The 25,027-nt window shown below is 35.2% G+C and overlaps 1 protein-coding gene across 1 annotated transcript in view; it reads right to left on the reverse strand.

The window, feature by feature from the left end:
• The window catches only part of PMS1 (PMS1 homolog 1, mismatch repair system component), a 96,379-nt gene that overhangs the window by 753 nt on the left and 70,599 nt on the right, over positions 1-25,027 (reverse strand). The window contains exons 9-13 of the mRNA XM_075529204.1: positions 24,468-24,611; positions 23,102-23,970; positions 14,260-14,742; positions 10,079-10,209; positions 1,800-1,960 (exon numbers count right to left, since the gene is read on the reverse strand). Coding sequence (XP_075385319.1) covers positions 1,800-1,960; positions 10,079-10,209; positions 14,260-14,742; positions 23,102-23,970; positions 24,468-24,611 — 1,788 coding nt within the window. The remainder of the gene's footprint in view (positions 1-1,799; positions 1,961-10,078; positions 10,210-14,259; positions 14,743-23,101; positions 23,971-24,467; positions 24,612-25,027) is intronic.

Below are 25,027 nucleotides of genomic sequence, written 5' to 3' on the forward strand. Positions count from 1 at the left end.
ATCGGTCCTTCTAGGTGGCCACGGACTTAGGATAGAAAAAGCAATTTTGAATGCACAGGAAGTAACCAGAGGTTTGTAAGCAAGGGTATGACACTCAGTCTGCTGGTTGTGCGAATAATGGTTTGAGGCAGATACAAAAGCAGGGAGCCTGTAACCATCACTACAGGCCAGGAGAGAGGCTTTGACTACAATGATAAACGTAAATATGGATGGAGGTAGAAAGACTCCTGATAAGACTTGAAGGCAGAATCAAGATGACTTGCTGTTGCCATGGTTATATGGGCTAATGGTTATATTTCTGGTAAGTAATCTGTCTACTAAGATAAAAGGATCAGATTTGTATTTAGATAGCCAACTAACAAGGTCGGCTGCTTCTTAGATTTATTTATTCAAATTTATTTGAGAGCTCTTGAATATTAACATTCTTTATAACCACACCCCCTCTCTTTTCATCAAAATCTTCTCCTCCTTTATTCTAATAAAATCTGTTCTTTTTCTTCATTTTTGACCTTTAGCCTCTGCAACCAGTCATTTTTCACCTGGCTCACCAGCACTTCTGTCATTCTTCCCAAGTTAGACTCTAAAGTAAGACATTTCTAAGATACTATCTTTAGCATCCTGCATTCCTTTTGGATTACCAGATTCAGTACACAAAGCACTGTACACATTTACCTCAACTTTTGTGTGAGTCTGTGTGTTTTTAAAACTCACTAACTTTCATGAGAAAAGATTCCTTTGAAGTCTGAAGAAACTCATCATTACATTGCCCCATAATATGCTAGGAATGTCCATTAGACAAAGTTCCTGAAGATTTACAAAATTACTGGCTATATTTTTCTGAAAGGGCAAAGAGTGGACTTCCCTGCAGAGGAATTCTGGTGCTCAGAATGCCATAGATATATTATGATTACATTCTAAGCAAAAATGGCTAGTTTAAAATAAAATAAATTATATTAGAATTCTGGTCTAAAATACCAATGCTTATTACTTCAAAAATATAAATTTGGGAGACAGTTGCTATTGCTTTATCTCTACTTAGGCATTTTATCATCTTCCCCATCACTATTATTTAATTTTAAATTAATGATTTAAATCCATTTTTGCAGTCCTTATTTGCGTTGGACAGTCTTAGAAAACTAGTGAGCAACATAACACTATTAAAAGAGATCAAGACTGAGAATATTCCTGTTCTTTCCAGGTAAGTATAGTATTTTCCACTTAATGTGCCCACACATATAGTGCATATAACACATATAAGAAACCAAGAAATAACTGGTCTGCATTATTTGCAAAACAAACCAACAAACAACATTCCCCAAGCAAATGTACACACCTAAGCATTAATGTGTAAAAAAACTATGGTATATGGAAAAAAGGAACAATTTTGAATTGCTTCTAAGGTGACTGATTATGGAGATTAACAAACAAACACAATTACAAATATCTTTTTCAATATGAACCCAAGACTTAAATACACTATGATACACTTCAGAATATACAATTTTAAACACTATCACTTCTGTGCAAATATTTTATTTGAATTATAAACCTTGTAATAATTGTTTAATACTTTGAACCTGGTTGTTGTTGTAGTGGTTGGGTGCTGTCAAGTCCGTTCCCACTCAAAGCGGCCCCACGTACTACAGAACAACACACTGCCTGGTCCTACACCATCCTCACAGTTGTTCTGATGTTTAAGCATAGGGAATGAACCTTGTTAATAATTTGAAATCGTAATTTTAAAAAACAACTTACTACTTTATGTCCTAGCTCAAACTACATAACTTAATAATACGTACCTCCAAATAACTTATCACTTTTCGAGGCCTACATTCATAAACTTCCTTTGCATTTTTGTTTAATATAGCATTAAGAATTTCTTTTAAATCCATTACGCCATAGAATGGGAGACAGTTAGCCATTCCTTCTATTTCTAAGTAGTTTTCAGCAATGGAAGCTCCTGAAAGAAAGAAGAAAAAAAGAACACTCCAGTCATTTTAATTTAAATGATATTCCAGAACATGTCCATTAAAAACAAAATCAATGGTAAAACATTTAGTTATTCTTCATTAGAATTCAAGATAGCTAAAACAAAGAGTTACTTCCTTACTTGGAAAATAGTATTTTCTCATAGGATTTCAAACTCATATTAAGTAGTAAGTGCTCATTGACAACACATGTACTTTATGTAATCTAATTTAATCTCAGTTACTGCTGTTCTGTCCTTACTATATTTGTTTAGAACATTTCTTAGTTTGTAAGAAAATAGTGTCCCATGATATATTATTAAAATAAAAACGGTGAAAGTATTTTAACAAGTGCTGCAATTCAAATTCTGTCCTACTGGTTTAATATGTAACTTAAAGGCCTAAATTATTTCTGTGATTATCTTAATTTAAAAATGTATGAAAATACCCAAAATTTAATAACACATAAATAATTTGAAGAAATAAGACACTAATCGTTCAAGATATTTTACTAGGCAGTTCTGAAAACTGACCCACTTTTTAAAACCACTTAAAATAATTTAGTCATTAAAACACAACTAAAAAGTAGCTACATGGCTGAATGTACAATTTGGGAGATAATCTCTTAACAGCACAAATTCCAAATCATCAAAGTCAGTCTTAATGTACATTTTCTGATTTTGGAAAAGAACAGATTTATCTTTTCTGGCTGTAACAGTGGTTCTTGGAATTTAAATCTATACAATGTCACCTAGAAGGAGAAAAAGAGTCCAATTTTAGGGAATAACTTAATTTGTTAATTAAAGAAGAGGTGTATATAGCTTGGAGAATTTCAGATCCTGAGAACTTCAATGATATATCACCAACCTGTTCCCAGAAACAGATTAGTTACTGGATAGACCACACAGAGCATTCATCCCAGTTTGTCTTGATAAATAATCAGGGAATGCCAGAATATATAAAAATCGATCATTAAGGCGCATAGTTCAGTAAAAGGAGACACAGTGAGATCTTACAGGCAGAGACACTTAATTGGATTTGAAACAGGGTTAAAATAGATAAAAAGAGTGTAGGGTACTCTAGCTCACATTTCTTTGTGTGTGCAGGGCAGTCTAAACAACACGCACACACACACAACTACCAAAAAATGCAACACAGTAAAATGCTTTTAACTACTGGTAACTCTGAAACTTTTATAGGATGATTATTAGATTCTAAAGTCTTACTCTGACTACGTTTCTCTTGAAAATTACACACATTTCACAGAACTACTTGATTTGGTAAAGAATTAGGAAAATGAGCAAAATTTTAATCTTTGTGTTTGCTAAACTAGATATGGAAACCTTAATAGATACTTGTGATTATAACAACTTTCAAGAAGTTTCCATCAAATTTTGTGAAATGCTGTTCAGTTTACAAGGAAAATACTTCAAATGAAAAAGCTCAGTTTTCACTTGCTGAAATAGGGCATTCTTTTTGATGCAGAACAGAAAGCTAATCTTGTTAATATTCAAAGTTCTTGGAGCCACAAGATGTTGAGTATTCATATTTTCTTGAAAAGTCATGTATTCTTCAATTACATTCCTCCAACCTTATTCATAGTGGCAAGCAACACACTTGATTCAAAGTTAACGCAGTACAATAAAACTCTCATAAAAAGATAAATGTTCCTTTAAAAACATAATTTATGAAACATAATGAAGAAAATGACTAAAATAAATAATGAAAGTCTTTACCTTGGTCTATTATCATTAAGGGAAATTAATTATGATGATCTAAGGAAATTTCAACCATATCAAATTTGGTTCCAACAGACATTCTTCAGTGCTGCATCTTAAATGCCATGTAAAGTACCCATCATTCAATGTTGTTGCTAGGTGCCACTGAGTTGGTTCTGAGACGTAATGACACCATACAAAACAGAAATGAAAAACTACCCAGTCCTGTGCCATTTTCACACTTGTTCCCATGCTTGATCCCACTGTGGTAGCCACTGTGTCAATTCATCTTCTTGAGGGCCTTCCTCTCCTTTACCAACCATGTAGTCCTTATCCAAGGACTAGTCTTTCCTGACAACAAGTTCAAAGTATGTAAGACAAAGTCTTACCACCTTGCCACTCAAGAGCACTCTCTGGGGCTCTTCTTCTTCCAAGATGTTTTGTCCTTTTTTTCCAGATCAGCTTGTCTTTTTAACAGTCAGCGGTACTTCCAATAATCTTTGGTAGCACCACAATTCAGATACATTGATTCTTCTTCTGTCTTCCTTATTCAGTGTCCAACTTTCACATACATTTGAGACAATGAAAAATACCAGGGCTTGGGTCCGACATACCTTAAGCTTCAAAGTAACATACTTGTTTTTCAGGACTCTAAGAGAAGTCTTGTCCAAGGATGTGAGTGGTATTATTATGCAGAATGCACTGGAAAGTGGCACATGACTAAAGTAAAATCCAGTACCTTATCATTTGATATCTTTTCTTTTTAATATCCTGTTGCTTTCTTCATGAATGATGGTCTTGATATCCTCCCATAGCTCATCAAGTCTTGTCATTACTGTTTAAAGAAACAAATTTATTCTTGGTATGATCTCAAAACTCTGGTGAGAAACACTCAAGGTCATATTTCAGTTCTCATGGACTTGCTTTGTCTTCAGTTGCAGCCGAAATTTACATATGAGCTATTGGTGGTCTGTTTCATAGTCGGCCCCTGGCCTGGTTTAGCTACTATTGAATTTCGCCATCTCTTCCCATGGATATAGTCAATTTGGTTTCTATGCATTGCATCTGGAGAAGCCAATGTGTATAGTTAACAGTTAATATTTTTGAAAAAGGTGTACGTGATACAGAGGTTGTTGATCATGCAAAATTCTATCATGGACTCCCCAGCTCATTTCTTTCACCAGGTCCATATTTCCAAATTACTGTTCCTTCTTCTTTGTTTCTATGTTTTGCATTCCAATGGCCAATAATTATCAATGTATCTGGATTGCATGTTTGTTCAATTTCAGACTGAAGTCCTTGGTAGAATTCTTCGATTTTGTCATCACTAGCTTTTGTGGTTGGTGCAAAAATCTGAACAGTAGTACTGACTGAATTTCCTTGAAGGCAGACAGATATAACATGATCAGACAGCTTTGTAATTCATGATTACTTCTGCAAGGCCCTTTTTGATAACCAATGCTATGCCACAGTATGACAAACTGGCAGCTAAGTGGTGGTGTCCTTCAATAGAACGTAAACAAATACTATCTACATGTTAATAGCTAGTTAGCGTAAATATTCCTATTACTGCATGACTATTTTCATTTTTTTAACTACTCAGCAAGTGCAACAATGAACATACTCCTACAAAAAAGGTAAGTCACCCTAACTTTTAAAAGAAATTACTGTGATGAGACCAACTGACATTTAATCTTTCATAAATAGAGTACCTGCCACTAAAGCCATGTAATTAATTAGAGAATTAGATTGTCAAGATATGACATTTTGCTATAAAGAGTAAAGTAAACCAAAGATACATAAAAGTAATTAGTTCAAAGGGCAATGGACATGAATCTCAGCCTCCATGACCCTGAGGCCAGAAGAATAGATGGTGCCCAGCTACCACTGTCAACTCCTCTGAAAGGGGTCACAATAGGAAAACCTAGGCAGAATGGGAGAGAAATTTGGAACAAAACTCAAAATACTAAAGTCAATGCCTACTAGTCTCGGTAAAAACTGTTGGAACCCTCAAGACTATGGACCTTAGTCAACTTCAGGCCTGGAACTGAATTCACTGTCAGCAAAACAAAAGAAAGGTCAATAAGGTAAACACCACCTCCAGTAAGGTATGTAGTCTTTAGAACAATCACACATACAGACCAAAAGGGTAACATGTGCTAAGGGAGAAAGCCCAGAAAGCAAGAAGGGATAAAATGAAAGATAAATTAGAATGGTAAGCACAGCACGAAGAATGCTGTTTATTATGGGAACTGTAATCAATTTCACCAAATAAAAAGTGTATAAATTACTACTATAGCAAAATGTGCAAAAAATTTAGATGGTGCTTGGCTATCAGATAAAATAGAATCCAGGCTCTTAAAGGTCTGTTTCCAAGCAAGCTGCCATTTTAAGGGAGATGTCAACTAAATCCACATGGAAGCAGCACACCAACATCAGTCACCAAAGGACTGTAAACCATATAAACAGAAGGCAAAAGTGGGGCTCGTATCAGAGCCTAAATTGTGAGAATCTGGTGTGCAGAAGACTACAGTTGACAGTGTGAGCCCAAGATGCATTTGTGGAACTACATCGGAAATAAGCCTCTGGTGAACTCCCTCTATCTACAAATGAGAGATGGGCCGGAAAGTGGTTACTAAACAGCATACTTTGGAAAGATAATGATAGAAAATCAAAGGCATAAATCTGACTTAAACAGCCAAGACTGTCAGTAGATTCCCTATGTGATGCACATAGGACCGGATATGGTTTCCAAAATTGTTTGTATTTTTGGAATATAGGTTTTGTGGGAGGGGTATAACAGTGGGGGTGGGAATACAGGGAGACAATGTCAAGGAGCCCGTGTTGGAAAAACAAAGTTTGGAAACTGATTGTGGTAGCAATTGTACAATTCTGATTGCCGTGATTGAACTGTGGAATGATATGTGTATTAAATCCCAATTTACAATAAAAAATAATATAAACAAATTATTGAATGGAAAACCTATATGCCCTGTAAATTTTAACCTACTGTATATACTCGAATATAAGCCAACCCGAGTATAAGCCGAGGTACCTAATAATTACCTGGGAAATCAGAAAAACTGATTGACTCGAGTATAAACCTAGGGTGGAAAATGCAGAAGCTATTGGTGTTTCAATAATCATATGAAAATAAAATTACTAAAAATTGAGACATCAGTGGGTAATGTATTTAAATATTTATTTTAAATAAAAACAAAAATAAAAGGACAAGTCATTTAACATTAGTAAAACAGCACAGTAAGTGGAAAATAGGTTCAACAAAAACAATAAGGTAGCAACAATGATACCTTAAGAGTACTATTCCCTGAGCTCAATCAGCAACCAAGCTAAAACGTACAGAGTTAAATCCTTCAAATCTGGATTCCTCTTCATCATTTGTATCCCAATGCAGAGCTTCAGCTGGTGTGAGGTCACCATAGACGCTGTCCTCACGGAGATCACCATCATCGCCATCACTGCTGTCATTTTCATACAAAGCGCACTCTTCACTGCCATCCACAGCATTACTAATACTACATTTCTGGAAGGCACGTCGCACCATGTCTTCTGGAATGTCTTCCCATGCACCTCGAACCCACTTTGCTATTAACTCTATGTCAGGCTTCATGAGATTTCCTCCTTTTGTTAGTCGGGCTTGACCAGATGACATCCATTCATGCCACATCCTTCGCACACGGTCTTTAAAAGGCTTATTCAAAGATACACGTCATAGGACGGCTCTGATTGGTTAGATGTGAGTAAACAAACATTCAAAGCCCTGCAGTGTCAGTGGGGCTTTGAATAAACAGCAGAGGCCCCAGCAAGATATTACACCTCATGGGTGTACCACTGACCCATGTATAAGCTGAACCCCAGTTTTTCAGCACATTTTTTTGCACTGAAAAGCTCGGCTCATACACGTCTATATATGGTAAATTACAATTTAAATTGCTATACACGCAGAACAAAAATATAAACTTGCTTCACACATCAGATAAATGAACACTGATGAAAAAGGCTTCTAGGACCAAAAGAAATGACAAGTCAGTTCAAGCCAGAATGAGGAGCAAGCCAGTGAGAAGAAAATATTTAAACATCTTATCATTGCCTAGTATTATGTTAACTAATTTATGTAAGTTACCTCATGGAGTCCTCACTACTACTCCATGAAATATACATGTATACTCAGTTTAATAGGAAGGCAGAAAAACAAATTAGGAACTAGGCCCTAGAGGCAAGTTACTTGGGCTCAAATTCTTTTCCTATAACTATGTATCTGCAAAAATGGCATGGGGAACACCTATCAGCTCCTTCATCTTCACAAGGGGGATTGGAATATATCCCACTTATATTTAGAGGCTATCTGATGAACAGATCTGATGTACTAACACAATCTGACGCACTAACACTAATGACTGAAGAGCAGAGAAGTTGTGGGGGTGACATCAAGGACATCATGAAGAAAGCAAAGGTCATTAAAGACAGGAAAGGAAAAAAAGATCAAAGTGGATGTCAGAAGAGACTGAAACTTGCTCTTGAACTTAAAGAAACTGAAGTGAATAGAATAAACAATAAGGTACAAGAGCTAAACAAATTTTCAAAGGTTAGTTCGTTATGACAAAATAAAATGTTACAATGAAATGCACACAGACCTGGACTTAGAAAACTAAAAGGGGCAAAGGAACAAATACACGAAGCATTTCTCAAGCAGAAAGAACAGGCGGAAAAAATTCAGGCCTTGAGTTGATTCTGTGGGCAAAATATTAAATGATGCAAGAAGCATTGGAAGGAAAGAAAATTAATAATCACGATGCAATAAATAAATAAAAATCACCAGTCATTTCAAAAGGGTAACATATGAACAAGAACTGATTGTATTGAAGGAAGAGGACCAAAGTGGACATTAGTGAAAAACAAAGTTCCAGGAATTGACGGAATCCCATTGGAATGTTTCAACAAACAAATGCAGTACTGGAAACACTTGTTAGTCCATGCCAAAAAATATATTACCTGGCCAACTGACTGGAAGATATCTATATTTGTACCCATTCTAAAGATGACTCAAATGAAACATGATCAAACTATAATTAATTTTGCTGAAAATAATTCAAAAAAAGTTGTAGCAGAACATCAAGGATGGCACAATTTTGTTTCACATACTTTGGATATATCATCAGGAAAAACTACTACTTGAAAGGCATTACTTGATAAAGTAGAGAGTCAGCAAAAAAACAGCAGATCCTCAATGAGATGGGCTGACAACAGGGGCTGCAACAATGACCACAAACATAACATCTGGAGGATGACAGAGGTCAAGTAGTGTTGTGCTCTGATGTACACTGGATTGCGGAGTCAGTAAGCATTGGATGGCATCCAACAACTGACTTTTCTCAAAACAAATTGCTTTTAAATTGGAAATTGCTATTTGGGATACCTGCCCAGTCCAAGTCTAAATATCTTTGTTTACCATTATCTTATCTAGGGCTGAGATGAGATTTATGAAATTTAGGGTAGGTATCCTAAAACTCCACAAATTAAACGTTTTAATTTTAGAAGAGCAAAGCATTTCTAGCATATACATAATTTCATGCTTTGGCACATTGTTTTTGTTTATATGTCACTGGAAAACATTACTTTAAAAATTCCCAACAATGTTTTAGTTAAACTTTTGTTTTTTTCCACTGTGGTCATGACAACTTTAGGAGTAGAAGGGGAGACACTAGAGTCAGTTTTCATGTTACCATTGTGACCTTTAATACCAGATGGAGAGAAAATAATAGGATAAGTTCAGCCTAGGAAGCTAGGGCTGAAGGCAGTTATATGTGGAAACTATGAAAAAAAAAAAAGTGGCCAGCCAGGAAAATTCAAGTCCCTAGCCAGAAGAATTTTCCTTTTTTCCCTCTACCTGATGAATTTTCATTCTAAACAAAGCCACAGTCTTTTGGTGAAGCCATGCAGTCAAACCATCCACTCTCCCAATAAAAACATTGCTGATGTTAAATATCTCCTTGGCAAAACCAGTATATACTTTTTAAGAAGGAAATGTCCTTTTATGCTAGGCCATTTCAGTATGCTATATATTTGTGTCAATCTCATAAAAAATATTTTGATAATTTTATTGAGCAAAGCAGAATTTTGAGTGCCATGGGTCAAAAGATGGCAACAATGACATCAAAGTTACCTGGTCAGTGATAAAAATGAAAATGTAAGCAATGAACTGAGAAAGGCCAAATTTGCTTGTTTCATACACAGGTTTTTCACAACTGACAGTATATTTTTGGTGAGACAAAAATGTCTGTATTATTACCTGTAAATTATAAAGCTTAAGTGTAACTCTTAGAAAAGATTTCTTTTTCCAACTCAAGAAATAATTAAACCACATTATCATACCTGGTGTAATTTTAATCTTGAATCCATTTGCTGTTAGACGAGGATCAGACAGGTAAGTTGAGCCACTGTAGCCTTGGTTATGTGTGGTCATTTTACATAAAACCTCTAAATAATGAGATCCATTAAAAAGGCTGAAAAAGAAATTATGGCCCTTTAACTTATTAAATAAGTAAGGAAATAACAAGATATGGGGAAAATTAACCTAAGGAATCTTCATGAAATGTTAGAACTACTAACTGAAATACAATGAAATCAAGTAGCCCTTTTCACCTTTCTCTTAATTTTATAGACAGCCTATTGCCCACAGTGCACACAGGGAGAAAAGATATAAAAGGCAGTCTCAATTTCTAGAATTATCACAAACTAAATGTAAAATCAAGAAACGAACTCCTGACATGAAAAGTTGATTTATAAATGTCATTTTATACCTTTAAAACAGACATTTCTGAGTCTACCTAATTTTCACTTGCTAGTCAAGGTAGCTTAAATAAAATGATAAGACTATTAATTTTTGGCTAAGACTTAACAATTTTAGCAATATGGAGTATGGAAGAATCTCCTTCAGTTTATTGCAGGCATGATATATTTGTCCAAGGTGGCATATGAGATTGATGAATGGTCTGGGCCCTTAACAAAATTTGAGGCAACCAAGGATGTCTGTAGCACAAATCAACCTTTCCACCTTGGATCTAAGCTTGGGAATGCTTTCTCATATCATAAGACATTGCAAGAAGTTGGGTACTGTGTGCTTGACATGTGGGTGGTTTCTGTTTTTCTACTTATTTAATGAGCATCTGAGTTCCTATATGTCCTAGAACCTAGACAATGCCCTAGGTACACAAAGCACTGTTCTATGTTGCAAAGCAGGATAATGAGATGCTATTTCTTTATTATAACTCTCTCCTTTTAAAGAGTAAATAGATACATGGTGGTTTTGCTTAAAATCAGAGATCTTTGGCTATATGAAAGATATAATCTCCTGGTTTACTTAAGAGTTGGTGGTTATGTTGACATTGATGATATAAAATAGCAATGAATGGTCTAGTCTCTGGAGTTAGACCAGCAGTTCTCAACCTGTGGGTCACGACCCCTTTGGAGGCTGAATGACCCTTTCACAGGAGTTGCCTAAGACCATTGGAAAACACTTATTTCTGATGGTCTTAGTTGCTGAGACACCGCTCCTCTATCCGTCTCCAGGCGGTCCGCCCACATGCGGATATGCCCACTTATATTTCACAATATACAATTAATATTGTGATTAATCACTATGCTTTAATTGTTCAATTTGTAACAATAAAAATACACCCTGCATATCAGGTATTTACATGACAATTCATAACAGTAGCAAAATTACACTTATCAAGTAGCAACGAAAAAAATTTTATGGTTGGGGGTCATCACAACAGGAGGAATTGTATTAAAGGGTCGCAGCATTAGGAAGGTTGAGAACCACTGAGTTAGACAGTCTAAGTTTAAATCTTGGCTCTACCATTTATTTACTGGCTGTGTAGGTCCAGGAAAGGTGCTTGAACATTGTTTCAGTTTCTTCATCTATAAAATATAGGTAATTGTACATATATCTTAAGATTTCTCTGAAGACAAAATCAAGAAATCAAAGGGCTTAACAAAACTTATATCATATACTAAGTGCTCAATTAGCCTTATCCATTGCTACTGTTATTTTCAGTAACCTCATATATATGCAACACCTGGACCATAAATAAGTAAGACGGAAGAAGGATCCATGCCTTTGAATTATGATGCTGGTGAAGAACATTAACTATACCGTGGGCTACCAGAAGGAACAAATCGGTGTTGGAAGAGTACAGTCAGAATGTTTGTTCTTTTGAGGTGAGGATGGTAAATCGTGTGCAGTGGAGATGTATCAGAGGAGTCAGTCTCTGGAGAAGGACACAATGAATGGTAAAGTAGAAGGGCAGCAAAAAAGAGGAAGTTCATCAATGAAATAGATCAACATTGTGGTTGGAACCATGGGCAACAACTGTAAAAATGGCACAGCACCAGGAAGTGTTTCCATCTGTTGTACACACTAGGCATAAGTCAGGATTGACTCACTGGCACCTGACAACAACATTGCTATTATTATCACGTACTTTTTTTATTTCATAGAGTTCTAAATTACTCCATTCAAAGTAAAGTACACCAATGGATTAGAATTCTGGGGGGAAAATTGAATTCAACCCATGTTACTCTGCCAACACCATGAGACAGCCGGTAACTCAAGTTTTGAAAATCTTAAAACTGTAATGGCAATATAATAATTTGGAAAAGGGGAAAACAAATTTGGATCAAGCTTTGTTGCTATCCGTGTTCAATGAAGACATTTATTTCTAGGCTAATCTGGGGTCCCAAATAATGTTTTTTAAGTAAGAATATCTCACTTATATATTGTTAAAAACCTAAAATTTTGAAAAGTATAAAAATGTATTAAAGATATAAAGGAAAATTTTAAAATTCAGTTGAAAAGAAATCAAGTTAAAAAATTCAGTTATTGCCCAACTTTTTTTGAGGACGAAATTTCAGATTTTTGAGCTGTTTTAAAACAGTCCAAAGAAAGCACAGCTTTATCCTTCCTTTGACAGTTCCCTAAGTCAATCTTAGTAACATGAATTAGCCTATAAGATTACTATACTTAAGGTGCAGGTTACTGTTGCCTTTATTTGAAAAACAGCCTACTAAATGCTTTTCTGGTCTGGCCCTATCTAAAACAGAGTAATCGAAAGATGAAAGAGAGAACAAATTATTTTTTAATTTCAGGTTTTTTTAAATCTTCTTAAACATATGAAATATGTTTAATGTTAATATACTAGTCATCAGTTACTCATTCTTATAGAAAGCAATGTGTAGAATATAAAAGGAAATACCTCATTTGTTAACTTGTAATAAGACTAAGATTTTAGACAAAAATTTCCAATGAAACCATTAGATGGAAAGATTGATGGGGAGCTCTCAGGTTGAAGGATCAGGCTGTCATCAACTGAACCCACTGATTAAATGCATTTTGACAAGATGAAATACAAAGCACATAGCACCAACTACTAAGCTATTTTGCCAGAAAGTAAAATCTAAATCTATTCAAGCCTGCTGAGCTAAATAAGGCTAAGAGACATAAACAAATGTAATGTTGGGATCTTGTTGAGATAGCAACCAGAATTTTTCAAAATTTAAAATATAAGAAAGGATATTTGTGAGACAACTGAAAACAATCCCAAGGGATTATTGTGTATGGTATGAAAATAATCCCAAGGGATTATTGTGTATGGTATAAAGGAAATAGTCATTTTCAAAATATATGTAGTAAAAATGATATTTGCTCTAAAAGGCCTTACCAACGGAAAAATATATGGCAATAAACAGAGCAAATGAAGCAAGTGTAGCACAATCTGGTTAACAGTGGATAAAGGTACTCACTGTGGTGCTATTTTAGTCTGTTTGAAAATGTTAAAACAAAATTGTGTTTTGCCTTGACACTTAAGTTTCATAGCAACCGAATGTCATCATTTACCTAGGGAAATCACTAATGGATAGGGGAGACTTGTGCTCACCATGTATCAATTACAGACATGAACTACAAATGCCACTTTGGGGCAGGCCCTGCTAGCCCTTTACTGTTCTGAAGCATCCCCGATTTGTAACAAATTCCTCATCCCCTCATAGCTGGCCCACCTTTCAAGTTGGGAGGCTTTAAATCACTAACGGCTCCAAGCCTTTTCATCTACTAAAGTATAATGCTTTCTGTTCTGATTTACCAAAAATTCTTAAAAACACAGTTCTTGTTCTTAGTGCCCGTATCTAGAACGGGTTGGCAAACTTTTGAGACAAAAAAGCCAATCTGTCCCTCAAAACAATTAAAAAATTTTAGCAATAAAACTATGATAGTTTCATTTTCAATTTTACCTCAGGCACAAGTACATACTGAAAGCACCATATATGGCTTGCAAGTGGCGATCCCTAATTGAGAATATTCTAAGATCATTCACATAAGGCAGTTAATTCCATTACAACTGGAAATATAGTTCTTTCAAAGATTTGAGTAAAAACCATTCTCCCCTCCTAGACAATACTTTCAACTATTTACCCTCAAGTTCTTATCTAGTGTGGATTATTCATACATTGTTTCTAGATTAATAAAACAGAAAACTTGTATTATTTTACCATACCTTTCTGTTAGTACAATTGGCTTTTCCAGTGGCTCAGCAGTAAGTTTATGATTCTCAATAAGTCTTTTAAACAGCAGGGCTTCTTCCATCCTATATGGATTTAATAACATTACTTCTTTTTCAGATGCAATTAGCCAGGCATCAGGAAGCTTAAGATTGTGGATCAAGCAAAGTTCATCCTTATTTTCTATGTCAAATTTATGTTTCTTGAGATTTATCTTTAAGTTTTTCATAGAAAAGGGGATCTGTGTTATTTTAATATTTGGGGTCTTTTTTTTAACGAGTTGGGAATGAAAGAGCTCATCAAGTTTTGGCTGATTAGATAATGAAGTTTTCAACTTGTGTTTCTGGGCCAAATTCCATGCACTGGTTGGTTTCACCTTTTTCCTACCATCTTTTAAAGATATTTGTGACTCCTTTTCAGTGGCTTTCTTCATTTGCCTATCGTACCGCTCCATCTCTTTCGTGGCCGCCTCTTCATATCTACGAATAAAGATAAAATTAAATCAACAAGAACTTTGAAATATATTGACCAGTGAACATGTAAAATAAGTAAGTATTTAGCATTCCAAACCTAGTAATGATGGAACAGAAAAAAATATAAAAATCAACCATTTAAAACAGGTACTGAAGAGCAGTCCAAAGCAGGCACAAATGGAAAGAAAGTCACCCCTTGAAAGAGACCTCCATTTATGCAACTTTACTCAGAAGACATTGTTCTGCATGAAGCAGACGGCCAGAACTAAAGTTGAGAGCTGTACTCTAACTAGCCTGAATCATCAGGAAACAAAGCTCTCATAACTCGTAAGGAAGATAGTCTCAAAGTCCAGAGAGTCCAGAGGAAGGATCAAAGGAGCTGAACAGAGATTGATTGTAGCCACAGCCACTGCAGAGAGACAGCTGCGAGTTTGAACCCTACAAAGTTGGATGGTTTCCATCGAAACTGGAGCAGGGCTAAATCTTAGGTGTAAAAACTATGTCCTGGAACTCAGAAAGATGCCTTAGGACTAAGGACAAAACAGAAACCATTTCTTCCTCCAAGTGATCCATCAGTAACTCAAAATCCTGACAAAACAGGGGACAGTAATAGGATCTAGTCCTACAACATATACCACCGTGCTATGTCCGTCATACAATCAAAATTTAAATCAAGCAATAAAGCAAGACAATGTGATTCATGGTCAAGTGGCCGAAAGACACCAAAAAGTATTTTAAATAGCTTTCATAAGTGCTGAAACACTTAAAGGAAAAAACGATCATAATGAGAGAATAGAAAGAGGAACCTCAATAGAGAAATAAATATGAATGGATTAGACATTCTAGAACTAAAAAAAGTCTAGAACTATAAAATAAAACATTTAAAATAAATGGATTGGCTTAAAACCAGATAAGAGATGGTAAAAGAAAGGATCAATACACCGTACCCTATCTGAAGAACACTAGGAACAAGTGTGACATGTTGTCAACTTGGAGAAATAGAACTTAACAGATGCTAGAAGGTCAACAAGCCATAAACAAGATAAATGCATAGAAACTCACACATTGGTATATTAGAATCAAACTGCTAAAAACTAAAGACAGAAAATCCTGAAATCAGAGGGGGGAAAAAGACATTAACCCCTCCCCCCAAAAAACACCACCACCACAAATGACACAAACTTCCCTGCACAGCAGCATAAAGCCAGATAACAACGAACAAATTCCAAAAGCCAAAGGAACCTAGAATTCTATATCCAGAAAAATGACCTTCAAAAATAAAGGTGAAGTGCACATCTTGAGAATTTGCTGCCAGTGATGCTTGCACTGTAAGTAAGCAGGAAGAAAAACAAAAAGAACAAAACAGAAACCCAGGATGGTGAATCTAGAGACAATAACTAGATGAAAGGTTCCTAGGGGATATGGCAGGAAATGTTTGTGGGGCAACAGGGAGGTGATCTCAACGAGTAAAAGAAGGAAAAAAATGTTTTGAAATCGATGGTGGCAGTGATTGTACAACACTTCTTGATATGACTGAACTATTGAATAGTATTATGTCTGGATTATGTCATAAAATGGTTTGGGGAAAAACAGATAAAGGGAAAATAAAAAACAATGTGATAGACTTAAATCTGATAATATCACTTATTAAATCAAATGCACTTAAATATTCTAATATGCAAAGTCCATATAACAAGTTTAGAAAATGCAACATCCAGTTATATGTATGTCCAAAATGTAATGCAAATATAACACAAGATAGTTTGAAGTAAAAGAATGGAAAGAGACAAGTCATGCAAAAGTTAAGTATAAGAAAGCCTGAGTGGGGAGGGAGGGGGGAAAAAAAAGAGGACCTGATGCAAGGGGCTTAAGTGGAGAGCAAATGCCTTGAGAATGATTGGGGCAGGGAATGTATGGATGTGCTTTATACAATTGATGTATGTATATGTATGGATGGTGATAAGAGTTGTATGAGTCCCTAATAAATGTAAAAAAAGAAAAGAGGAGAAAAAAATGATTAGGGCAAAGACTGTACAGATGTGCTTTATACAACTGATGTATGTATATGTATGAACTGTGATAAGAATTGTATGAGCCCCTAATAAATTGTTAAAATTAAAAAAAAAAGAAAGCCTGAGTTGCTGTAATAATATGAGATGAAGTAAATTGTAAGAAAACAGGTTTTACCAGAGATAGAGGGGCATTGCATAATCATAAAAGGGGATGTTGGGAAGATAAAACAATCATAAACATGGTACTTAATATTTTCAAATTACATGAAGCAAAAGTGTATAGATTTAAAGGTCAAATTAATATACTATCATAAATGAAAAACTTAATACCCCTTCCATAGTAACTGAAAAAGCTAGACAGAATATTGCCTTGATGCAAACATCTTTAAAACACTATAGCTAACTGTGGAACATTAACCAAGATGGACAATACACTGGGAAATAATTTACATCAATTTCAATAGACACTAGACATAGTATAGTATTTTTTTTCTGGGCACCACCAAATGTAGTAAGAAACCAATAATGTGAACAGGATTTCAAAAGTGAGCGGGAAAATTCTATTCTTTTTATTCTATTTTTTCTATGAACTTTTGAAGCCCCTAATATCTAAGAGCCCCACCACCACCAAGTTTGGAAAAATAAACAACACAACTTTATTTACCGTAACCTCAAATCGAAAACTCAACATCCAACAATACACTGAATAAATTGTGGTCAATTTTTACAATTGAATGATGTTACTGTGTGCTGTCAATTTCTACTCACAGCAATCCAGTGTGACAGAGAACTGCCAGCCCCTGAGGGTTTCCTGAACGATCTATAATCTTCTTGGGAGCAGATTGTCATGTCATTTCTACTCCAGAGCAGCATGTAGCTTCAAATCTTTTGCTTAATAGCCAGCCCAAGGCTTAACTACTGCACCACCAAACAATTTACTATTACTCATCATTTATAAAGAACGAACGACAGATATATTCAACAAGGATTAAATACAAAATTATTTTGAGTGAAAGAAGTCAGACATGAAAGAATACAGGATATGACTGACTATGCAGGGGCTTCAAAATTTCTGAAAAAAAGTTCAATCCCATTTTTCTAGGAACCCTTTGAAGCTTCCTCATATATAAATTTCAAGTATCAACAAAATCAAGCTAAGGTGATGGAAATATGAACAATGGTTGCTTACAACAGTTGCCTATGGAAACCAACTGGAAGGTAGCATGAAGGAAGTTTCTAGAATGATGGAAATGTTCTCCATTTTGTTAGAAGCATCAACTCTATGTATCCAAATCTAGTGCCCTTGGGTAGATTCCAACTCATAGTTACCTTATATAGGATTTTTAAAGTAATAAATCTCTATAGGAGTGGATAGCTTCATGTTAGCAGTTAGAACCTACTAGCTGCTCCCTTAGAGGAAGATGAGACTTTCTGTTGATTTACAGCCCCTGAATGAACCCCAAAGGGGCAATTCTGCTCTGCCCTACGGAGTCCCTATGACTTGATGGCAAGTTTACGGTGAGTAGCACAAAACAGTATTTAGGGACTCAGTCATTAAGACTTGGCCTGGTGAAGCCACCTAGTAGCTCTGTACACCTACCCAAATTATTTGTCTCTCAGTTTGCTCCTTTGTAACATGCAGATAAATACATCTGGGTTTGTTGTGAGAAAATAAAATGTGTTACAATGTTTCAAACACTTAAAACAGTGCTTGTATATAAGAAATCTTCATACAAGTTTATTTGCTAGCAAGAAACAAAAATATACTGAATGGGGCATAAGTTTGACTAATAAGTGGTTGATAATTACTTGTGAAAACTTGCTAAAGCTTAAAAATAAGAAGTTTTAAATTTAAGAGCAGTAGAATTAATGTTACTTCCAACCCCTAACTTTATTTTATTACATACATATAACGTTTTAATTTGAACATTTATTCAGAGAAACTGAAAGAGACATTAGGATATAAAAAGTAAATACAAGGAAATGATGTTAAATGTAGAAAATGAGCTTAAGAGGTAAGAGACCACAGTATACATGAAGTCTATATTCAGCATGTTTTTAAATGAATGTTAGCTGAGTAATGTATAAAACATCTTACATTGTAAACTTTATAAAAATTGCCTTTTTAGTTACTCACTATCCCACATTTACTTACAATTTCAAATTTATTTTTTCTCATTTCTACTTAGTATCTAAAATTCTGGATTAGCCATATACTACATATGGTTTTTGATAATTTATTTCAACAGGCACTTGAAACATTTGTGATTCTTGCACATTCAAATTCAGGATTTTCCCTGTTAGGTGGAAAGTAAGTTGAAGACAAAGGTCACCATTTGTAATAAATTATAATGTGCAAAATTTTCACATATGGTACTAATCTTTCATTTACTCAAGAAGTCAATTTAATTAGCTCCTTGGGAAATACAACAGGTCCAAAATAATACTAAATAAATGTTAAGTAAAAACAGCTGGTACTCTGTACTTAATGCCATTAAAAGATTTAGTTACTAGAATGGAAAATACTAAGCCTGAACAATATTATTATGACCAGTAGTTACTTCAAATGATGTTCTTGTGACTACAAATTTCACGCAATCATCCAGCTTACCAATATTTATACCAGATTTGGTAATACCCCAATTGCAATATTATTTTTAACGGTTTGAAGCAGAAATATGTTTATAGCAACTGGGGAAAAAAGCTCAAATTACCATCAACTGAGTGAGACATGAGTGAGAGGGAGAATCCAGGGCAAACAATCTAAATTTGGGGTCACATCCACTAATGAAAAGGAGAGGAAAGAGAAAGAACACAAATTAAAAAGAAAAAACATGAATTAAAAAATGGACATATCCCATATTCCTTCCTAAGTCTATCTTAAGTTCTTGGCACAGTTGTAATAACCTGAACAATTCTGACCCTCCTCCTTATTCTAAGTCTATGAAGGACCTCCATGGTCCATGTATTCTCCATCTCTTTTACCACACTCTTACACATGCTCCTCCTAGCTTCTGGGTCTTCTCACATGCAGTGTGCTCTACCTGGAAAATTTCTTCCACCTTTCTGGTTAATTCCTACTTAGAGAAACATTTTTTGTCCAACAGCTATGTTTTCATAATTCTACAGATTTCCTTCCAACACTCATCACACTGATGACTTACTCGTTCAACTGTCTATCTTCTAAGCCACACCATTTACATGTGGATCCCTTGCAATGAATGGATTCCAATTTACAGGGACCCAATAGGATGGGTTACAAGTGCCCTGTGGGTTTCTGAGGCCATAAGGCTTTACAGAAGCAGAACGTCCCAGCTTGTTTTCCAGCTGAGTGGTTGGTAGTTTCAAACTGCTGACCCCGTGTGGTTAGCAACCTAACTCATAACCTGCCAGGATTCAGTATTTACAAGTAGATAAAGTTTTATCACCATATCTCATAGGTCACTTGAGTTGGAATCAACTCTATGGTGATGGGTTTATTTGTTTGCTTTTTAGCACCACTAAGGGCTCCAATTTATCTCCTGGTGTATCCACTACATCAAAATTCAAATTTTTATGGTACTGATGTTTACATTCCCAGGATTCTTTGAGGAGACAACCAAATTTCTGAATTTCTCCCCTTCCCCAGTTTCCCTAGCTCTAAGACCTGATGGCATATAAGTGATACAGGTCAGCAATTTAAAAGCATCAGCCACTTGGAGGAACAAAGATGGGTCCCTCTGCTCCCATCTAAATAGTTTTGGGAACTCTCAGGGGCAGTTATACCCTGGCCTAAATTGTCACTGTGAGTTGGCATTGACTTGATAGCAGGGAGTACAGCATTCAGCTAATGATGTTCTGATTGCTTATAAATGCAGCCTTAAAATTCTGCTCCTAGAGCTCATTTCTGGTGGTGATAGTGTTGTTATTGTTATATATAAGGCATTATACGTGTATTATGGATTTTAAAAATGAGTTGTATAATTTTTCTAATAGCCATACATGGTGAGACTGAAAATTTGGATTCTTAGCATAGGCTTAAGGCACTATAAATGTGAGACTGGACAGGATTATGCACAAGCTCTACAGTACTGAATATGAATTAGAATTATCAATATGAATTATATTTTCAAATGCCTAGTTCTGTCAAGTGCAAAGGATAAGAAGCAATGAAATGACCACTTAAGTGGAATAAATACTCCTTAGCTCTCAGACTGGTCCCCAAAGAAACTTCCCATTATAGCAGCGGTTCTCAACCTGTGTGCTGCGACCCCTTTGGGGGGTCGCATGACCCTTTCGCAGAGGTCACCCAATTCATAACAGTTGCAAAATCACAGCTATGAAGTAGCAACAAAAATGGTTTTATGGTTCGAGGGATACCACAACGTGAGGAACTGATGAAAGTGTCATGGCATTAGGAAAGTTGAGAGCCACTACATTATAGGAGACAGGATTCTTTTTTTCCAGAAATGATCTTGGCATAGTGTAAAAATTGCACAAGATGAGTCGGGTGCATCTTTTTTATCAGGCAACAAGGAAGCTATCAAAAGCTGCTAAGGTTTTATAAGAAGAATTCAGAAACCAACTTGAAAAGGCTCCTGCTGGCCAAAGATGGGACAAATTTTAACATCACTAGAGACAGTAACTGAAAAAGACCGAAATCATTAAAATACATTTCAACCCATAAACTAATAATGATACTAAAAAAAGAATAACCTAAAATCCTAATCATTCACTTTTGGAAGGCACCAGGGTAAGCCAAGTCAAAGAATTAGAAGGAACAAAAGAAAGAATCAAGTATTTAACCTACCTTTTCTAAAGTAACCTTACCACAAGATAACCAATCTTAGCTATTAGGGGAGATTCTGTTTCAGAGAATAAAAAACAAGAACGATAAAATTATACACCTCTCGCAACACTAATTGAATTAATGGCTCTAGTCTCTGATCATTGGTTAAAGACTCATATGCCTTGTGGTGAAATAAAAACAGCATGTTTAACAGCACTGGATATAAGCAAAATCCACAATATGGACATTTCACAGGAAAAGATACTTCGTTTATTCCATAAATAAATTGCAGGGAAACAAAAAATGGTAAAACAAAGATGAAAAGAGACTTAAGAGACACAGCAATCAAAATAATAAGTGGATCTATTTTTCCCCTGATTTAAATAAACCAAACCAAACCAAACCCACACCATCAAGGACTCATAATGACCGTAGGGAACAAGGCAGAACTGCCTGTGAGTTTCTGAGGCTATTACTCTATACAGAAGTACAACAGCTCATCTTTCTCCTGGAGGGAAGCTGGTGGTTTTCAATGGTTGACTTTGTAGTTAGCAGCCAACGCATAACCACTATGCCACCAGGGCTCCTAAATAAATAAAGATAGCATTTATAAAATTATTAGATATTTGGTGATACTAAGGATTTAGTGTAATTTTAAAAGTTAAGACAGTGGTACTATGGTTATGCTTCAAATATGAATATCTTTTAAAGATATATATTAAAATATTTGTAAGTGTGATTATGCCTAGGATTTGCTTCAGAATGAGAGGAAACACGAGTTACAGTATGAACAAAGCAAGAGTGATCATGAGATGGTGAAAATGAATTATGGGCTCATTGTATTGTTTTTCTAGTTTATTATACTGTGCATGTTAGAAAAAGGAAAAACCAAAAACACAACGACCACCCAGAAACAACACTCAGATGTCGGGCTTATATTCATTGTCCTAAGTTGATGAAAAACACCTATTATATTCTATTTGGCACATTTACTCACATCTTCTGACATGAATGACATGTAATTTATCAGTTATTTTAATCAAATATAGACCAAGTCACATATTTACCTACCAAAACCTCAAGAGAGTTTACATTTTCCAATAAGTAACCAATTTTTAGGAAAAAAAAGTCCTGATTTAAACTGAATAAGGTCAATATTAACCCCATGAAATTGAATCTGCAACAGTGGTACAGTTTTAGTATTATGTTACATGCTTTCTTGGTCAATTTAAGGTACAGAATAGACAAAATATTTCTTTAAACTCTTTTAAAAGTCCTGCCTTAGAAAATTTCTGTAACATAAAGTATAAAAGAAGTAGAAGCAAATGGTGTTCTTAATTGAGAAGGGTAAATGTTTAACAAACTGTAAGAGACAGTTTGGATCTGTACCAAAAACAAAAAAGAAACAAAAATATCTTCAAAAACAACAAAAGAATATCAAAAAAGGTTCTAACCGAGACCAAATAGCATTTTCCATAATTAAGAAGTTGATCCCCCCCCCCCCCGCCACCGCCCCAAACTTAGTGAGTCATATAGAAGGGAAACAGTTGATTATTCCGATCACATGCAAACTCTGGAAACTTACTTCAGTTTTTCCTCTTCGCTCAATGTCTTCCACAGTTCTTCAATTTGTGATGTTGTATCCTTCAAACTGGCTGTAGAATTTTCTATGAGAAACTGAGCGCGATGTTCTTGAGCAAAAAGGGCACTTGCTGACATTGGTTTTTTGATTACTCGATTGCTGATTAAATCATATGCTGTTAGTTGTCCAGATTTGTTATCGACCACATTTGAAGTTTTGTTATAGGGCCGCTCACAGAGATCCTTTGGTTCAGTGTCTGTGTTATTAGTACATGCTAAACTTACTTGTGGAACTAAAATTTTCACAGGTTCAATGTTCTTTCCCATTGAATTTTTAAGTGCATGGCCTTTGCTCCAGTCATCTGCACAAATTTCCAAAGATATCTCAGGGGTTACGCTCTCATATGTCTCACCCTCTATATAGCCTTTCTTGCCATTTTCCAATTGGATATGCTTAACAGAATCTACAAAACAAGCTTCTTGATATTCATTTTGGGTACCTTCACTTGGCATACAATTTATTGGTATCTTTTGAAACATATTACTAGTGTCTTTCTCCGTGTTAGAATTTTCAGTGCTAAAATGGCCATCACAATGATCATCAACACATAACTGATGATTTAAACAATTAGCAGGGTTTTTTCCAGATGCATTCTGTACATTGTTTTGGAAAGGAATGGCTGAAGTATCAACATTTGGATAATTACTTCCAGATGATTCCATTTTATTAAAAGGAGCATCTGTTTGTGCTGTTCTGTTAACAATCATACCAGCTGAGGAAACATCTGTTTTATTATTTTCACAAGAATTTGTACTAGGTAGTGGTCCATAACAAGCTGTCATCAGATTTTCAACAGCAATCAAAACAGATCCCTAAAAATGCAAATTAACACATGGTAAGGAAAATTATAAATATGAGATTAAAAATATTTCTAAAATAATTAGAAAAAATACAATTTTTTTTCATAGGAAAATAGTTAAAATTGAATGTTTTAAAGAACATAAGTTAGGTGAAAGGGGGAACCAATTACAGAGATCTACATATAACCTCTTCACTGGGGGACGGACAACAGAAAAATGAGTGAAGGAGACGTCGGACAGTGCAAGATATGACAAAAATAATAATTTATAAATTATCAAGGGTTCATGAGGGAGAGGAGCCTGGGGAGGGAGGGGGAAAAATGAGGAGCTGATGCCAGGGGTTTAGGTGGAGAGCAAATGTTTTGAGAATGACAAGGGCAACGAATGTACAAATGTGCTTTACACAATGGATGTATGTATGAATTGTGATGAGTTGTATGAGCCTCCAATAAAATGATTTTTTTTAAATAGCATAAATTAATGTAAACATTGTCCGTAAAAAAGGTTACCTTATTCTGTAGTAATACTTGACTTTTATCTGGTGTTAAATTGACATCCACATCAATTGAAGGCACATCAATTTTTAGAAAGAAAATAGGGTACAAACGAGTAGATTCCTTTAGGCACTTCAGGCTGTAATAATGCCGGATTAACTAGAAATATACATAATTAATAAAGGCAAAAATACCATGTAAATAGAAATACTACTGCCAAACATAAATACCATTAAAAGGCACAGATTCAATTGAGAAACTGAACGGAGGTAAATGTGTTTTAGGAAAAACAGATCCTAAGGAGTGAAACTCTTTTAAAAGCCTGGAACCAATATGAGGCATCATTATTAGTATAAATAGCCAAGGCAAATGGCTCCATTGTTACAAGAAAATAGTGTTGTAGAAGATTTGATGGTAGGGTTGAAATCGAAATTCTGCTAACGTCCTAGCTATGTAACCTAAGAGTGACCTAACATGTCAGTTTCCTCACACTATGTGGGGATAATACATGGTAGTTATGAAGAGTAAATGAGGAGTTATATGTAAAGTTCCTACCACACTGCTTTTATTATGTT

The sequence above is a fragment of the Tenrec ecaudatus genome, chromosome 13 (assembly GCF_050624435.1).
Source record: "Tenrec ecaudatus isolate mTenEca1 chromosome 13, mTenEca1.hap1, whole genome shotgun sequence".
In the NCBI taxonomy this organism is placed as follows: domain Eukaryota; kingdom Metazoa; phylum Chordata; class Mammalia; order Afrosoricida; family Tenrecidae; genus Tenrec; species Tenrec ecaudatus.